Source organism: Gymnogyps californianus, chromosome 17 (assembly GCF_018139145.2).
Source record: "Gymnogyps californianus isolate 813 chromosome 17, ASM1813914v2, whole genome shotgun sequence".
Lineage (NCBI taxonomy): Eukaryota > Metazoa > Chordata > Aves > Accipitriformes > Cathartidae > Gymnogyps > Gymnogyps californianus.
The window spans coordinates 10,064,742-10,084,144 of NC_059487.1; the positions used below are offsets into that span (position 1 = coordinate 10,064,742).

Sequence of the window (19,403 nt, forward strand, 5' to 3'; positions counted from 1 at the left end):
CACGTAGCATGAAAGCTTATTCCTCTTTTCTGATAACACTCACTATGCTGACATCTGGCACGTTCATACCAGCATGTAACCATGGTGGTTGTCTCACCGTATGTAGCTTTACATGCATTGATTTAAAGCTGTATACTCTTGTAGTGTAGACAAAGCCTAAGACTTTTTTGTGGAGCAAAGCTGGATATAACAAGCCCAATTCTTCTCTCATGCTACCATAAATGGGGATGCACAGAAGTCACCGGTCCTACACAGATGTAGAAGTAGGTCGTTACAAATCAGGTTTGAAATCTGTAAGCAGTCACTCTTGATTGATATCACTTTATATGGCATCAAAGGCCCATTGTGCTAGGGAGGAGAACAGAAACTACTATTATAACTAATGGACTTTTTGTCTGTGCTCTCTGCGCATAGAACCAGCGGCAAGTTTTGGTCATCTGCCGCAAGTCCACAGGTTGGCAGAGGCCAGAGCAAAAATACCACCTACCTACAGTGGCTCGTATGGAGAAACAAGGCTTTTTAACCTCTGTCTTCTCTGACTAGTTAGAAATGTAATTCTGCAGATTTTACAGAATTCTCACTTGATTACCAGTTATAATCTTTACTCAAAGAAAGAAAGAAAGACAGCTATTCACTCCACAGGCAGGGTTTTTATGTGTTGATTTATGCCTTAATGTCACATCAATCATCAGAAAACAGGGATGTAAATAACAAACTTTGTTTTAAGATTAAAGCAGCAAATTATTTGTTTGAAAGGATAAGTATTCGTTTATTTAATCATAAGGAGGTCAAAATATACAGTACTGTATCATTCAGATGCTAGTGTGGATTAAAATGTCAGGCCCACGTTCCCTGTCCAGGTTAGCCCAGGGCTGAATAACCAGAAATCTTAATTTTCTGTAAAATTTATTAACTACAGTTATTACAGGAGTCTTGTGAAGCAGGGAGGTGCCTGGACAGCTTTGATTTTGGTTTTTATTAAGATTAATTACAAGTATGGATATAGACAAATATCTGACGAAACAACTAAGTTTCCTATGATCTGAAAAACATTAATAACAGGATTGTAGGTACAGCCTTGGAGTTAGGACTACAGTGGGGATGCGGGTGCCCCCTTGTGTTCCTATTAGAACCTTAAATAGTTTTTAATTTGTTATCCCACCTCACCAAGACAAGAGAGAAGTTGCCTCGATCATGTAAAGCCTTTGCATTTTAGCGTTTTAATTTACATTAATAACCAATACAAAGCATAACTTTATAACCACTGATTCTATTATACTGCAGACTTTTTGCTAATTTCAGCTCTATTGAAAACCACAAAAGGTGACTTGGTTGTTTTTACATTTAAGTATAACATTTATCAAAGGAGATTTTTTTTTTCCCTGGCTGCTTTAAAGCTCTCTAAAGCTGAGGATTTGTTGCTCATGCCTTGCTGCACAAACTGCATTCCTTTGTCACATGCATTTTTTCTGCTATTTATTTAATTCACTGCCACTTTCTTACCTTACATACTCTACCCTCTATAGACTTAAAATCATCCACATGACCTTTCTTTAAGTATACTACACATTGCTTGATGATCTTTAAAGTTGCTTTCTAACATCTAATGAACAAACCCTGTAAATGATATACCTTAAATGATACACCAATGTTTGCTTTAGCCTCAGGCATTTGATGACAGCCATGTAAAGGAAAATAATGAGTCATGTCTACTGCAAGGGAGCTTACAGAGAGCTGCTGATCCTTCAGCAGCCAAGTGTATTCATTACTTGGATTTCCCAGCAGGTAGGATAGACACCGGATCTGTTTGCACTTCTGCATCAGACATCCTTTTGGAACCCTGTGGAATAAGATACAGAAATTTAGAAAAATTTTCAAATATTTCAAAACAGTTAAGTCTGGGATTATGCGTAAGAGTTTTGCTACCAGATATTTTCCACTCATTTCACCTCTCTGCTTTTCTTAATTTGCCCTTTATTTAATATACATAAGTATATGAGCACCATCTGTATCATGACAATCCCAGAAAGCTACTGCTTGCGACTTTGCCTAAATGTGTTGGTTATTTTAATATAATTTTCCCAGTCAGCATGGAAAGCAATTATCTTTAGAAACTGGACTAACACACCAGAGACACATTGCTGTGTACTTGTAGTATTGTAGTTTTGGCATAACTTTCTCTAAAATTTCCCTGGCCTAAACGGTTCACTGAAACCATGCTAAGAGTCCTTCAAGCATGATTAATAGTGTATTATAGCCAGCCTTGGTCTGCTCTAAGTTAAAGGAACATTAAATACTTTTATGCATGACAAGTATCTGACAATGCTAGAGTGATAAAGCTTTTTTACCCTACAAATATAATTCTGGTTTTGGAACGAGTTCAAGACACTAATCTGGCTTAGGTGGAGGAAATACATAGATCTAGCTATACCAACTCAATTTTTGACTAGTAATTGATAAAAACTTGGCTTTAGTTTAAGATGCCTTGGCCTAATTTTACTAGCCTTGAAGCCATCGAAACTTCAGAACATGACAGCAAAATGGATCCACAAACACTGTTTCAGAGGTCACTGTTGACATTGCGTAGGATGCCAATCCTGTTTGTAGCCAGATGCCTAAATCATTACATGCTAAACAGAAAAAACTGCATGACAAAGCTAAAGATGACTGCTATGTGCTTTTCCTACAATAGGAACAGTGCAGAATCATGTGTGAATTGTCCTTTCACACAGTACGTTTCACACTAGAAGCCTGACTCATCACTTCAGGTCATCATAGGACTATTCTGTGTCAGACCAGGAGAGTGAGAGGTCTCAACTTCCTCGTCCCTTTCAGGGAAGTAAAAACAGTGGGTTTTTTATACTGATTAGACTCCACCTCACTGATACTCTTTTAACTTTTCACCTTTGAGAATCTAAGTATAAAAAAGAGCAGCCAAAAATCATAATGGACTAAAAGAATCCATCTTAAGCTAACTGTAATCTTGTGCAGCTCAACTGGCTGCAATGGATTTGCTTCTGATTACACTGATGTTGAGTTTGGAAGACACTCTAGAACAAAATAAAATTTTTTGGCCACTTATATGTAGCAGTAAATGGAAGACACATTAAAAAAATGTAATAGTTTCTAATATCCATCAAACAATACCAAACGAGCTAGTCATTCCAAATTTATCCAGCAGCCCTAAAAACCTACACACCAGTTAAAAGATTTCTCACATTACAAAAGTAATGGAGTCTGTCAACTGTAGCTGTTCCTGTCTGATGCATGAAGATATTAAGCCATTTCTAGACTGATCTAGGAAACAAGGTGATACTATTTGCCATTCTTCCTATAAATGGGTGGAGGGAGGAGTAGAGGAGGGGGAGCTCATTTGAGATAATCCCCATTTTGACTCATTTAGCGCATTTACAGAAGTGTCATATGTTGTTTGCTTATACTACAGTCTCCCTGCTGCACCCATTTTCAAGGTGATTGCTGATTAAAGCAGGAAGCTTTGAGGGAGACTGGCTGATGATTCTTGTTAAACTGGAATTTCCAAGTCTGGTGTGAAATAAAGAACTTTGTTCCTGCCCTTTTAACGGACAAATTCCAGCTCTGCCCTCAGATTCAGAAGCACAGGTACCACCAGCTCACGTCTTGCTCTCAGTTACTTTGCATAACCCCTTTCAGTGCAGTGGTAAGTTGTCTGCATTTGTGACCGCTAAGCTGGAACATATTATTTTGAGCAGAGCACTTAAAAGTGCACACACAGGAATGTCATGGTATTGGAGTATATTTTTTTTCCAGCTTGTGCTCAGGAGAAGTTTGTGTCAGTATACCAGATACTCTGATCAGAATAGGTCAGAATAGTTTCCACATGCTAAGCACTCCCAGCTTCTGACAACTTAAGTATGAGTTATTCCAGCTCAGAAAACAATGTCATTAATCATCTTTTTTTTTCTTTTTCTTTCTAATCTAATCTTTCTAAGACTCACTAAATACCTTTGCATTTTATACAGCTTATAAATTAATCTCTTTTACCATAGGAACAACCACTGGACCTTATCATCTGTGGTAAAACCACGCAGCCGGGCCGTAACACTATTTGCTTGCATAAGTGGCTCCATTTGTATCGAAAGTTTCAGCATTTGTTAGCCCAACTGGGAGCAGATGTTTGAACTGCAGTGTTCTCATCAGCTGCATTCCTGCACTATGACATCCTCTTACTCTGTGCCCTTTCCCAGAGGAATCAACAGATTCAGGAGAGAGTGGTGTTAAAATAGCTGTTATTGACATAGCTCGCCAGAATTTAGGAGGAGCTCGGTGGGCACAGGCTATGTGAGCAAGTAAGGCCTGCCGGATCCTCTGTTAAATATCTCCTGCTTCCATTTTATCAGCATAAAGCTTAATATTTCTGCTGGGTTGTTACCAGATATTTGAGCTGTTATCTTGAAATGGAAATTCTGGCATTGGTTTGTGTGTGATCTAATACTTTTAGATTAATGATTACATCTTCCTGCGATTTAGTATGATCACCTAGGAGATGTGTAGATTATATTTGAGAAGCATTGCAGAACTAGGTTTCTTAGGTGTGGGTAATCTTCTTGGGAATATTCAAAAAGAGGTAGTCATTTTCTGTGAGATATTTTCCATACACAGACCTCATTGTTGTGGTTTTTTTTCCCTCCAAGTTCAAAAGCACAATAAACTGACCAAATCAGCTATACTGTTATCAAAAACTTTTTTTTTTTTTTAAGTGCCATCTTCTGCTAATGGGAGAGGGAAGCTGCAGGAATACTATTGGCTTCTATAATTGCAACAGAAGATGAGGGACTATGCAGCCATACTGTCTGGCATGCTACTCGAGCAAGCAAAATTATCTCACAGAACATCTCTACTTCCTCTACATTTATTCTGCATTTTTTTCCCCAGATGGTCTTTTTACCTCTTCACAATCTCCTCTCTTGATCAAAAAACTTTTTCTTGCCCTTTCAATCAGAGACACCTTTCCTGCCTCTCTCTATGTCTTTCATGAAGTCGCACTTGAAAGCAAGTTTCCTCACTAGCTTGCACTTCCTCATATCTCCCATTCTGGAATAATTCTAAATTTGTATCTATTGTAAACTCTATGAAAGATTTTTGGATAGAGCTTGGGTGAATAACACCATACAAAATAAAGTGCAATTGTCAACAGACAAACCCTTTCTCACACAGGGGCTACAGTGAGAATTTTGACAAAGGAGGGTTGTCAGTGCTTAATTTCAACAAATCTCCAGACCAGAATAACAAATCTCAATTATCTCCAGAAATAAGAGGTAGTTAACATTCGCCCCATTATCTAGATAACCTATGCCAGAAAAACGTGGCCGTCTTCTTCCCGTCCAGTTGACGTAAGAGATCTGTTACCATTATCTAAGTGGTTTAAGTAACAGAACTCCTGATTTCACTGCTGGGGGGAGGTTGCCAATACCCAGAGCAGGATACGACACCTACACACCATGCTTGTGAGCGTGGCTCAGATGTTACACACGTGCACCAACGTTGTGCATAATGGAAATTTCATCCAGAATTTGGAGGCAAAGGGGGTGAGGAAAGAAAAGTGCACATGAGCATGCATGAGTTTGATAACTTCAGTCAGCTCGTATAATTCACAGGTACGTATAAAAACAATACCTTGGCTTTTTCACATTGTGTTAAGCAAAAAGATTTCTCCTCTTGCCTTCACTGGGAGCCAAGATGAGTGGAAGCCAATGCAAGTTGGTAGTTACTCCAGGTGAGCTCCAGGACTTCCTTGCTCTATTGAAACTACAGGAAAATCCCACTGATTTTGTGGTGGACCAGGATTTTAACCCAGAACAATGGGGTGAAACAGAAAGCAGAAGTGGCTGAACTGTTGCTAATCAATATTACAGAAAGTTATTTTTCTTTTGTTCTTAATTCCCCTTCTAATGTGTAATTATTTTGGTAATGCAAATTGCCCTCTGTAGGATACACAGTAATTCTGTGAAATGTGTGCAAATTAAACACTTCTTATGATGTGGAAAAACATCTGCCTCTGAATGAGTCATACTGGTCTACATGGCAGCCTAACTTTATAACCCTGTGTCCTAACAGGGCTAATTTTCAAGTCTGCATTACCGTTTCAATCTATATTCCTTGACTTTTCTTCTTTCAGGCCTGGAGGATTGCCTAGCTGTCTTTTTCTTTCCTGACAGCCTTCGAAGCAGGGTAGGGAGGAAGGAAGAAAAGCTGTAAGTCTCTCAGGGGGCTAGATTCACTAGGAATCATTGCAGGTAACAGTTAAATCTGTTTATGTTCTTTACATCACTTGAAATTTGTGACGAAGCTCAGTTTACACACAAGGTTTCCAAAAAGATGCTAAAAATGACCCCATAGCTCTGTGGATGCATTGCTGTTGTGACAGTGTGAGGAAAGAGAAGCAAACTGCATCCTTCCAATTGATTTATAAAAAGCAGTGGAAATTTGCCCTCTTACAGAGGCTTGAGAGGCAGTCCCAGGTCTAACCTGTGCTTTTGTTTCTACATTGGCCCCTGAATATGGACATGGGGGGGGGGGGGGGAGATTTCCATCTATTTAATGCTCCGAGGAACCACTAGCTGCATCAGTAATACCAAAGCCTTATGAAAACCCAGATTTTTAGTATGCTGAACTCTTTCATTTCTACATTTCAGGTTTCAGTGAAGGGGGCATAGCAAATTTAGGGTAAGATTTAACAAAAGGCAGGAAGAAAAAATACCATGTGTATTTTTTTGTGTGCTTTAACTAGTCTATAACTGATTGCTAACACGAGGCGCTTACCTTGTGACCACTATGCTGGTTCCCACCCAGCCAGTGGTCTGCCTTGATTTTTTCCTTGCAGGGATTTCCCGCCTTGCAGGGATGTCCCAGCTGCTCTGAAGCAGCAGCTGAACCACCGTCATGGCAGGCAGGTTACTCTGGTAAACCGGCACCACCTCCACTCTTCCTTAATAAACACACTGTAATTTGTAGGTGGTTCAGTCCCTGCTACAGGAACGGTTGAGTCATCCCCGCAGCCGAGGCATGAACCTCTAAAACAGGGGTGTGGGAACAATTATAGCTCTCCCATAGTAAACCATACCTGCCTGTGAATCAGTACCCCGAGGCCCAAGTTTTCTCGCCTTTGCCCAAAAACTTGCTGTTGTTTGGCCTTAGTCCTGCAAGCTGCTTGTGAAGTTGCACTCCATCCGAGCACAAATCTCACATGGTTAACAGCTTGCAGGCTTGGTCCTTAAATCAGCTGAAAAATAACTAAAAAGATAAGATCAAGTTAACGTACAAGGCCCTTAAAAAACCCTCCAAGTGACTGCCTCTTCTCTGTCTTCTTGAAGGAGGGTTCCTTTGAAGCGTCTCCTCCGTTCTGGATGGAGTCGGTCTCGGCTGCTTGCTGCTCCCTGGAGTCTGGCTGCTCCCTGGTTTCCTGTTTGCTGCCTTTCTGCTTGCTCAGCTCCACTGTAGACTTCTTGTCTTTTGAACTCTCTTTGCTCTTTTGGCCCACAGGTTCACTTTCAGCTGGGGCAACTGGCCTCTCTGTGGAGTTTAATGTCTAAAGCAGTTTCAAACAATGGTTATTTTTAGTGTGAAATGTAAACATTTTGGAAGGCGATCCATAAATATATTAAAAAATGAAAGGCCACCTGGCAGGGAGAAATCCTGCTGTCCAACAGGTTTTCATTTACAGAGTTTGGGACGAACTCCTGCAGCCTTGACTTAGGGAAGGGCTCCCAGGGAGCCGATAGAATTACTTACATGAGCAAAGACTGCAAGATCAAACCATCCCTGCATAGACTTGCTTTATTTACGTCTATGTCTATACCGAAGCTGTTTTAGAAGACAGAGAACATGCATGGAAGATGCAAGAGTTACAAGCATGTACTGCCAACTGAGACTCCCCCAGCTTTTGCATCCCAGACTGTGAAAGCACCCAAAAAGTGCAAGGGAAAGATTTGGGAGAGAAAAGAAGTAAAAGACACCATAAAGCAAAGGATAAAAACAACTCCACTATAAAACTGCAACACTCCACCAAAAAATTAACAACATAGGGTTTGGCTATGGAAGGCCACAGCACCATAGAAAATTTCATGTACAAGTGCAAAAGAAGAGAGAGCAAATATTCCGAAGACAAACACAATGACAGAGCACCTATTTATAGTAAAGATTCCGAAACTCAGAAGAACGGGATATGTTTGAAGTTCACAGGAGAAAAATCAGATCTGGTAAACAAAGGATAAGACCATGTAACTGTCACTGTTTGCAGAGTAGCAAATGACTAGATATGTTTTTGCTAGAAGATCTGTTTGCAAATGGGATTTTCTTTTTTCTTATGCAAAACCCCATATTGCCTTATTTATTAACATAATAATTAAAATAGCACACAAATTTGCCATGTTGAAAAGCTGGAAGTCTTACATCTGCCCTCAGGGCACAGCCCAGAGCTTAATGCTGTGTAATTTTTCCAACTTTGGGGATTTTACCACTACTCTTGAAATATTTGGTGGTGTTCTGAAAGCCTAGGGTTATACACTTACATGACAAGCTTAGCTTTCATTAAAAACAAAAACGTTTTTAGACATCATGATTTCAGAGAAAAACCTGAAAGCAGAAACTCTTAGAGAAACAGAATGCAAATACACCTCTCATATCTATTTTTAAAAAACCCTCAAGCCACTCTAATTTTGGGGAAACAAGAATGAGAGAGGGTAGCAATACTACCACTGGCCTTTTTCACTTGATTCACCTTTCTTTCCCACCTAATCTTAAAAAACCCACACTTAAATTATAGAACCTGCAATCATTTAATACATTCAATCTTTACCAGTTAGCTTAGGTCCTCAACAAAATATGCGCCTGTATTTAACTATCTTCTTTTCCAAAGGACAGACACACATGGGTCTATATTTGCTTACATCTGGATTTGTCTGCTTTTAGACGTAAAAAAATACAGTAACGGAGCTAGTCTTTGCTCTAGTTCTGCAGGAGATACGTGAAGACGGCACATGAAACCTGGAGATGCAGGTGATCAGTAGCCGCATACACCACAGGCAGGTACCATCTGAGTGTCAACAGTTTAAAGCAAATTCAACAACAACAGAGTACAGGAGAACCGTCGTCTGGGGCTGCACAGACACCACACACTGCCTGCGTCTTGTTCACCTTGCTTGAGGAGAGGCCCCTGCTTGGGCACCCAAAAGCGCATCCAAGTGATGCGGGAGCTCTCCCAGCACAAGGACAAACAGAACTTCATAAACCCAAATTTAATTCTGCCTCTTTCTTTCTGACTCATTTTAGCTATCAGACGGGAAGCTCTCAGTTGCGGAACCCCTTGGTTAGTTTGACAAGATCCTTCTTACTCTTATTTGCCTTAGCTCGCTTTTGAAATGTTTCTCTTTGGTACAATTGCAAATGTGCACATTCAATTAAAAAAAACAACCACAGCACCCAAAATACAGCTATGAGACTGGATACATCTGAGTTCAAAGGTGCCAGAACAAATTCTAACCGTTATTAACACTCTGTGAAATCTGTGGGTTTACTCTGTGGGTGTAAAATTAGAGTTGAGTTTTCCTCACCACACATGTTTGATTGTGTAGGTGCCTGATAGTTACAGTATTGCAGCCAAATCCAAACTGGATGCAACAGGACTATTTCTGTGAGCAGATTTCGGCCTTTGATGTTAGTCAAACAAAACACTTTAAAAAAAAATATATTCATAATACATTTTCCAGGCAAAATAAGAAAAAAAAATTCCAATCAGATAATCTCTTTGAGGTGTTTCATATTAACCTTGAAAGGCAGGAAATTGGCATATTTTATATTGATGGGAGCAGCTCAGGAAATACAAAGTGAAGCCTATGAATAATGAAACATGTTAATGTTTCTTATTCTAAAGGGTGATCTGCACCTGACAGATTGCTTTTACTCTCTCAACATTAACAGTGCCACTAAAAAAAAAAAAAAAAAAAAAAAAGATTAACAGGATAGTATTTTTCCCCATCATGTTACAGGAGACCTTAATCCAAGGCTGCTTTTTAAGCGCAAAAGGCAGACCCCTAAATTTCCGCAGATTTTTGGATCAGTGTTTTAATGCATTTCTGTAGCATACAGAATGGCAGTGATGAAAAGCGAAGAAGAATCACAGCATTCCAGAGATGCGATAGCCTAATTTAAGGAGATAATTTCACAGACGTTCTAAAAAAGGAAAAAAATCAACAGCAGATACAGTCTTCCTTGAGCAATTCTGTGTAATAAAACTGTGCTAATTTACACCAGTGCAAGCAAGAGAAGGGAGACTAATAAGTTGATTTTAAAAAATGGAAGGAAACTGGCTGCTAATTAAAATAATAAAAAGTAGATCCAGGACTAACTTTTAGTCACTTACCCAGATCATTTCACAAAGCTGTTGTATGAAACAAGGAATAAATATCAAAAGACAAGACCTTCTATATTTGGGATGCTTTTAGAGAAATAATTCATAAAGATCAGCCTTAGTATCATAGGACATCATGAAAATAGGAAGAGTGAGAAAATAATTTTACTATTCATTAAAAAAAGAAATAAAAAAGGAAATTCTGAAAGGTCAGTTTTCAATACAACTTCAGTTTTGCTCTCAGGTTAAAGGCAACCCTATGTCCATACACAGAACCTGTGTTTTATCTCTCATTACTGAATGTAATTATTCTGGATAGCTTGACTTGCAACAGATGAGGGTTTGACTCAGAAAAGGTAACAGTATTTGTATTTCTAATGAAAATGTGATTTTTCTGAAGCATTTTTAAAGCCATAAAGGATATAAAGTAAAGGTCACATCCAGAGTTTTGGTTTAACCTTTATGAACACAGAATGAAAGAAACAAAAACAGAGTAAGAAAAAATATTTTCATGGCTTTTGTTAAATTGCAGTGAAGGGTTTTCATTCTCACTTTCATTTCTCTTCTATAGAGTTTCCACCTAAATGATCCTTTCCTCAGCAGACAAGTAAATCAATAAAGTAAAAATTATTCTAGCTGTGTGTATTTAGTTTCACTGCATAAGCCAAGGTACATGCAGAAAGTAAAATAATAGCAAGAGAGATAGGAATAAAATTGAACATAGAAAAGCTAATTATTTTCAGAGAAGGAACACACCTGGAAAAAAGCATTTTTTTTAAATCTGATACTGACCCTTTAAAATCTTCTTTAATAGTATGAATAGGTAAAATAAATAGATAAGTAAAGAAATATGTAAATATATGAAGCTCAGTGAGCAGTAGCACTTTTCTTTCAGTGATTTTTACATTTCAAAAGCTAGAGTTATATGGAAGTAGGTGACAACCCATCACCAAAAGATGAAAAAATCCAGGCACTTACTTGGTGACTGGGGCTTGGGCCATTTACCTCTTCTGAACTTGTTGTCCCTCCATCACCCTTGACTGACTAAAATAACAAAGGATTATAGGACTTCTAACTGGGTTCCTGTTTGAGGCATTAATTCAATATGAACACACACAAATCAAAAAAATGCAAGGTTTGATTTAAGGACACTCTTTACAACACTAAAACAAACCCAGACATTTCAGAAACTCTACCAACATTCTTGAAATACACACATCTCCAAGGTAGATTTTTGCTCGTTCTTTTCTATGTGAAGTGATTGTCTCTTGCAAGTCAATTTTCCCATTAAGGCCTGAGAAATACGAATGAGGTCTCAGTGGACCAGAGATCATATCAGCCGGTAATCAGGACAGTGCTATCAGCCCTGCCACTGTAGTTTTCTAGGAAAGAGCTTTTGCTTGCTTTTCAGAGGCAAATCTGTCTTATAAGATCTAGTGGGACTTCCTTTCTATTTAACGATCATACTAAGTGCATATCCCGTGAATAATTAAAACCCACTCAGCTTTATAGATATATTTTTATATTTTATCATCAGCTTCCATTTTTCCCAATTTTTACTTTCCAGTTTATGCCTTCTCTCTATGTACATCTAAGTAACGGCCCTTCTTGGTGCCCACTCTTCCCAGCCCGGACAATCAGAGCAGACCCTGAGGCTGTAGCACTGGCAGGTCATTCAGAGCAAACCTGAAATATGTTTTTAAGGTACAATCCCCTGCTTCTATCTAGATTTAAAAATGAGAAGAACCTGTTTGACAAAACTAGCTCCATGAGTAAATATTACAAGATTTGTGGCAATTAGATTAAGGTTTAGTTACAATTAGTAATATAAAAGAAACAAAAGGAATAGTATGTACATGTTTAATTAAAAAGCGTGTTAGAGGGTTCAATGTGGTATTCTCCTGAGTACCATATAAGCCACAGAGCTTAGCAATAAAGCATAAAATAAACTCCAGAATTTCAAAGCACCCAAATTTAAATGTCATTTTTCATTGCATAAGTTCAATGAAAACAATGAAAGGATGTGACTTTTGTTCTAAAGATAGATCAGGCGGATTTGTGGTTTTCTGCAGCTTGTAGATTTGTTACTTGAAGCACAACAGTATCGGCTTGATCCTATGTATGGTGTTATTGCAAGGACCTATTTCAGTCTCTGATTTTCCTACAAAACCACAGAAAAATCAATATGTGGCAGCAGCATGATAGAAAACCAAACTACTCCATGACAATTCATTATTTGTCACAAATTGTGGGAAAAATTCTCTTTCTGGAACATGCTACTGTGCAGTCTCTTACATGTTTATGCTCGTGACTATCTGTGTAAAAGGTTGCAGAAATGGAGGGGAGGAAGCACAGTGTGGTCTGTCTTAACATTACAAGATAGAAACTCAGTCCAGAGTGTATGAAGATGTATTGTGATAAGATCTAGTTTGCATTTCTATTTCAGTAAGTCTTTAAATGCCTTCAGAAAAAAAAAAATTATGCTATAAAAGCAACCACTTTGTTACCTTTTATCCTAAAAAAAAAAACCCAACCAAACCTTAAAAAAAAAAAAAACAGAAAAGAGAAAAAACCCTGCTTTAGCCAATCTTTAATAATCCATCTTTTTTTTTTTGTTTTACCAGAACATAAATAACAGAGTAAAGACCTTGAGGTCTTTGCCTAGACAAAGTTCCCTCTCACCTTCAGTGAAATGTGTACGTAACGATCACAAGGATTTCTCTCTAGAGCACTGCTGACCTCTTATCCTTGCCTTTGGTCATTTAGGACTGCTGCTGCTGCAAGCTTCCTGAAAGGGTTTTCTGCTTTCTGTGGCAATAAGGGTGGATCAGCACATGTTTAAATGGAGGAGGGTGGGGACAGGCAACAGGCTTGCTACATTTTCATGAATAATGAAGGAAAAGTAAGTTGGGACAACATAAAATAGTTATTCTTGATTCCAAATTATTATGTAAAAGTTTATTCACGTGGGGAAGCAGGCCAGCACAGACACTGCAGACAATTTGGAAATGATCTTTTTTGTTATTCCAGAAAGATATATTCTCCTTGGGAGCATCTTCATTAATCCAGAAGTAGGATATTTTATTTGCAGAGACCATGCTCAACACTGTCTCAGACCAACCGTGCTTCCAGTCAACTTCCCAGCTGAGGACAAAGGCTACAGCCTCAGTTTACAGTTGGTATTTCTGCTCATTCTGATTAAAAAATGCCATTTAACACCCATCTTATCTCCACAAAATATCTCAAAACAGACATTTTGAAAGGATTTACTTACCTAGCTTTGCATTTGTTTATATTCTATGGAGAAAAGCAAGAACTTTCAGGGCTCACATCATCTGACATGTCCTAGATCCTAAGGGGCTCTCAGACCTGCTCACCTCTACTCAGTGCCTTTGAAGGGAACCTGGGGTGACTAGCTCAGGTGCAGCCATTTCTATCAAGACATCTGCATTGGGTCTGATGAATCCCACCCTGTAAATAAGATAACTATTTGATTTTGATTGATGATGCATGACTTTCAACTGGCAGCACAGGATTTCACATTCATGTAGGTGTGGTTTAGTTCAATAAAAGAGCAGTGGTATTTCTTCATCTCTTATTGAATCACAGGGCTTTAGACTAATACTTTATATCTTTCTATAATTTCCCAATAGCTTTTATAGCATTAGTTAACCCTCTCCCATTTTAACCACAGCAGTGACTTCTGTGACCTTTGCAATCGCAAGCAATTCATCACAAATAAGAAGGGACATCTGTACTGAGCCAGTCAGCAGGCAGTCTTCAAGATACACACCGCCTTTTCCAAAGTAAATTACTCCTAGTTCTCACAATGGCTATCCTTGTGTCAATAGTGGTAACTATAGTGCTATGGATCTAAACATCTACTTGCTATCGGCCTGTGCTTGTGCTCTCTAGCAGAATATGTCAAAACTGAGGCACATGGAGAATACCTGACTTGCCTGTCTGAGGCTCGCAATAGACTGAAGTAGAATTAAACTTAATTTGAGTCCCAGTCTTGAATCCTAAGAAGAAGATGAGCTACCTTTTCTTAGGCACCTGGGTGGTTGACCTGTGGATGTTATCAGAATACCTTGGAATCATCTTCTGCAGGCAGAAGAGAAACCCAGTAAACAATCATATTAATGTAAAATTAAAAGTCAATCTCTTTCAGCAGCCAGAGCAATAATCCCTCTATTGCCAGAATAGAGACTAAACAATAAAGTATATCAGTAAACAGGAGCCTGGATTTTATCATAGAAGTCCTGCCACATTCCTTCTCACCGACAAGCATGGTTTGTTTCAGAGACCATAAGTACCTGTGCTTGTTAAGACCCTATCTTATAAGAATTCATGGCCTGCTCCATCTGCAGCAAGGCAGGAGGAGTGCTCCAAGAGGACCTGCTGGATGAATCAGTGACCTGCATCACATGGATGGCATGGTTTGTACAGGCTCTCATGTCACTTCAAGGCATTTCCCACACCTCCAGGAGCCTCCTGCCCCAGTGTCACCTGCGGGAGGTGGAACACCACAAGATACATTTAGGCATTGGCTGAGGTTTGTCCAGATTTGCAAGTGAAAGAGGTTGACCAGATGCAACCCCATGAAGACATCATTTTATCCCCAGTGCTTCAGGTGAGAGGTGCTAAGTACTGAGTTCCTCACACAGGTAGAAAGCGCAAGGGGATGGTCTGATGTCAGGCCCTTTGCTGTGCTCCTCAAATGTACGTTCACGCCGTGGCCAGAGCTGCAGTGTAAACTCTCATACGTCTGAGTTAGTTTTAAATTAACTAGCGTTAGTATGAACAGCAGACTAATGACATTAGCATGAGGACTGGGGAGGCTGCAAATGGCAGCCTCCCAAAATGTGCAAATTACTCTGCTCTGAGCTCCATGGTGCCAGAATTATGCTGCTACCAGGATGCGAGCTAGCTATTGCAAAGCTGGTTCGGGAATTCCTCTACTTAATGGCTGTCACTGTAAGGTATCCAGACCTCAAGAGAAAACTACAGTGGAAATGGACCTTTTCTGAGTGGAAATTATACCTTCCAGTACCCAGTCTACCAGTATAGCTACTCTGAGCAAGAGGGCCCTATTAGACATCTTTACAGTACTCATCTCAGCTCTCAGCCCCACAGCACTGGAGCTTCCCCCCCTTTTCCTTGTGAGAAAAATCAAGCCTGTGTTGGAGTCTTAAACATTTCATGCATTTTCAGCACTCACCACTAGTTCAAAAGCTTTACAGAAGCTAGTTGTTTAGCAGTGGCTTAAAATCCTTCTGTCTGCCTTAGAAACACTGATTGACCAGTCGGCACAAAGCTGTACGGCAGCTACATAGGTCCGATTGTGCACAACAGCATGGCAGTGATCCAGTAGTCCAAAAGTTATTCAGAGGAAACAGCCTGGGACATACTTCAAGGGCAATAAATATATTAAAGTAATCCATGATCTGTTTGGAAATTGTTAGCCAAAAGTAGAGCAGATGAATACTAAAGGTTTCAAAAAACTGCAAAACCAGTTACACAGTTAGTACAATTCTGTTTCCCATGTGGGTAGATATTTGCCTACATATTAGTTCTGCCTTTCTAGGCCAAAATCCGGATTAAACCCCTACTCTGATTAGAGCAGCATTACACCTACCGCTTTTAAACACAGCTCTGTTTTCTTCCATGGTGACTAAGATGGGTGTGGAACTGCTTTATTTTTTAATTGGTGCTATTTTTTTTGGTAGGGTGACATGATTTGAAGTCACGGTTGCCACAGATATCAGTGTTTGATGTGCATTGCTTCTGACCCACCTTCTGCATGCCTAGCATGTGCCATGGTGACAAGCCTCTGTACAGGATGACCACAAGTGCCCTCGGATTTAGGAATAAGGTTGAGATTTTTCCAAACTGACTAATTTTGTAAAATCTTGGAATTAAAGGCACATTAGATGCACAATTCTTGGCTAATATTAAGAATTTTAGCTTGGATTCTCAAATACACCAGAGTGGCTATGTAATAAAGTAACTCTGAAGAACAAAAAGTAAATGTACCCATCATTGGCTGGGCTGAGGCTAACAAACAACTGAAAATAAAAGAAACATCAATCTTTTGGAAATAAAAAATAAATCAGGATTTGGGTTGTTGCGTGTACCTTCTACAGTCTGACTCACGAATTTAAACCTTTGACAATGTGACGGTTCACAGCTGTATGTACCAGCACGTACCTGTGAGCAGACAACCTGGCCTATTTATTACATCGTGCTATAAGAAACTACATTTTTCACATTTTAATGTATAAGCTACTCTGACATCCATACCATGTAGCTGCCTGAAAATAAACCAGCATTGATTAAAAATAGAAATCTTCCATACACATTTGTAAACCTTGCCAAAATAGATCAATTGCTATATAAATCCTCAAGGCCTGCTGCAATTTTAATCAGAGAAATGTTAGTTCTAGACTTGAATTATTTTCTTTCTTGGCCGCTTTTCTAGACTCTTTTGAGGAATACTGTCTGGCTGTACACAAGTCCATCAGGATAGCTTCATACCTATAACCACAAGATGATACCAGCCACGTTATCACCTCAGTGGTTTCCTTCTTCCTTCCAGTCTTCTGCTGGGAAGGAGGATTAGATTCTACTTTGTGCCTTTCTTCTTTTCCATCTAATGTATAACATCTTTGAAAGAGCAGTTGTATCCTTTTACATTCCAGTTTGGCTGACCTACATAAGCTGCCAAAAACCATTTCACTACTAAAAATATGACTCCCTGAAGCAAGCACAGGACTTAAACAATGGTGCGGTGCAGGGACATTTGATACTGCCGCGGCTAAGAGCAGATGGTTTCCCCTAGGAGCGCCTGCCCAGGTCTCGCATCACCCAGTGGAAGCGGTTTGCGAAGCTGAAGGCTCTCTCGGTGGCAATCACGAACGCTGGCTCGAACCCCTTGAGCCGCCTGTGCTACCTCGGCGCGGGGGAAAAAAAGGGCCAACGCAGAGCCCACGCAGCCGGGAGTGCGTGGAGCGGCGGCAGCCGCAGGGCTGTTCCCGGAGGAACCACGAGAGGGAGATGCAGAACGCGGAACGCGCGGGGGAGGCGCGGCGGCCGGGGCGGCGGGGCCAGGTCAGGCACACCCCCGCCCCGCTGGCAGCGGGCACGGCTTCGCTCCTGCCCTCCTACTGGCATCTGTTTTCAAAAGATTTTTCAAGCGTTCCCACCCCCAGCCTTGCAACGAACACGTCACTGAACTCTTGAAATTGAGTGTCTTGCTTACCAGCTTAAAAAACTTCCTCAGGTTTGCTTTGGGGGTTTTACTTTCTTCTTTTCTAGGTTTCACTTCTGCGGCTTCTGGGCTCTTACTCTCATCTTTGTCAGGACCCACTGCTTCTACAGACACGTCTGCTTTTTCATTGCTTACGATCTCTGCTTCTTCCGATGCGTTCTGGGGTTATTTTTGGTAAATATTAAGAAAGTGGAAAAAACATTCAGACTTAATCAGTGAGGTTTGGGTTTTTTTTTAAAAGAGGTTACAATCAAAGTGCATCAGCAGTGCAGTGAGTTGGTACATCAGGAACAAACGTGGCATGAAAGCATTCTCGGCTTCACTGTATCCGTACATGTTTCTCCAGGAATTAGATTCATCCCAATTCAAAAAAGTATATAAGCTGATGGGATTTTAAGTACTTGTTTAAACTGAAGAAATAGCCTGTCTTGAATCGCAGTACCAGCTCCCAAACACAATAATTTATCTTTGATTACAATTCAAAAAGAAAATTTAAATGAAATTACATACAGTAATATGTGCCCTAAGTAGATGAGACTCAGGTAAAACCAGTAAAAATGAGAAAGATCATACCCAGGAGTCTGCACACAAAAGCAGGAATAGGATTAATTAAAACACACCATGGACATTATTAATTGTTAAAACTCTGTTTAGCACCCTTCTTAGTGAAATACAGAAGTGCAACGTCCCAGCCACAGCGTTCTCAGGCTGGTCACATTCGTAACACTAGCTCCTCTTCCCAGTTGCAAAGATATAAATGACTTCTTGAGGTACAAAGTAAAGTAGCTCATCTGTTACTTCACCTAATCCCACAGGTCACAGTCACCCCCTTTGATAGTGTTGACCCTCGTTTGAGTTCAAGAAAAGCTGCTGGATACTCAGCAACATTGCCTTTATAGAAAGATTTTGGGTCCCACTGAGCTTTTGTGAATTACTGGAAAGTTCCTTCTATTATAATAGTACTTCAACCAGAGGCATGTGGTTTGTAAATTCGTCTGAAATACGGATCCTCGTAAGATTTGTTTATTACTCTCCTGCATGTCTCATTCCACAGCCTTCTCAAGGCTATCCTGGGAACGCTCAATGTGTTTAACTGAACAAGACCTGTGCAGAGCAGAATACGTGAACAGGAGGCACGTTTCAGCTGTAGGAGATGGAGGCACAGCTGGGCAGGAGGCTGAACATGCATTTCCTTAGCTGACTATTCTGCCTTTCATAAATGCCCTGGTAAATAACATTCTTCTGTGCCCTCAAGAACCACTAATTAATTCCCATCCCACCATAACTGTATAAAGAAGTATCTTCCCTTCTGCTGTAAAAAGAAGCTAGTATGCTAATAACCAGGTAATTTGACCTGGAGCAAGGCCTTTATCATTTTGCAGCCTATTGCAGAAAGGTGCAGAACATTATAGAAGCAGGATAAGTTACACCCTTAGCCTCCAATACCGAATCAAACAGAAGCAGTTACCCTAGGTATTGGCATTTCAACACATGCTGCTGCTTAAAAATACAACACAGTTACAGCTGAAGTGTATACTATGGTTACTATCGGAAAGAACTGCTGTAAATAAATCTCAGAATGATATTTCACAATTTTTACATGTACTTACAGGAACTCACATGTAATTCATACTCATAGTTATTTTGACCAAATTAATTTTAGCCACTTGAACATGAGAACATGAGAATTTAAAAGATAATACCAAAGATTCATCCCAGCCCCAGATCCTGACTCTGAAAGTGGCA

The 19,403-nt window shown here is 39.8% G+C and overlaps 1 protein-coding gene across 1 annotated transcript in view; it reads right to left on the reverse strand.

Moving 5' to 3' along the window:
• Positions 1-648: 648 nt before the first annotated feature.
• The window catches only part of BCAS1 (brain enriched myelin associated protein 1), a 50,331-nt gene continuing 31,576 nt past the window's right edge, over positions 649-19,403 (reverse strand). Inside the window, exons 9-12 of the mRNA XM_050907583.1 lie at positions 17,649-17,816; positions 11,366-11,431; positions 7,301-7,567; positions 649-1,840 (exon numbers count right to left, since the gene is read on the reverse strand). Of these exons, the coding sequence (XP_050763540.1) occupies positions 1,766-1,840; positions 7,301-7,567; positions 11,366-11,431; positions 17,649-17,816 (576 nt within the window). The 3' untranslated portion in view covers positions 649-1,765. The remainder of the gene's footprint in view (positions 1,841-7,300; positions 7,568-11,365; positions 11,432-17,648; positions 17,817-19,403) is intronic.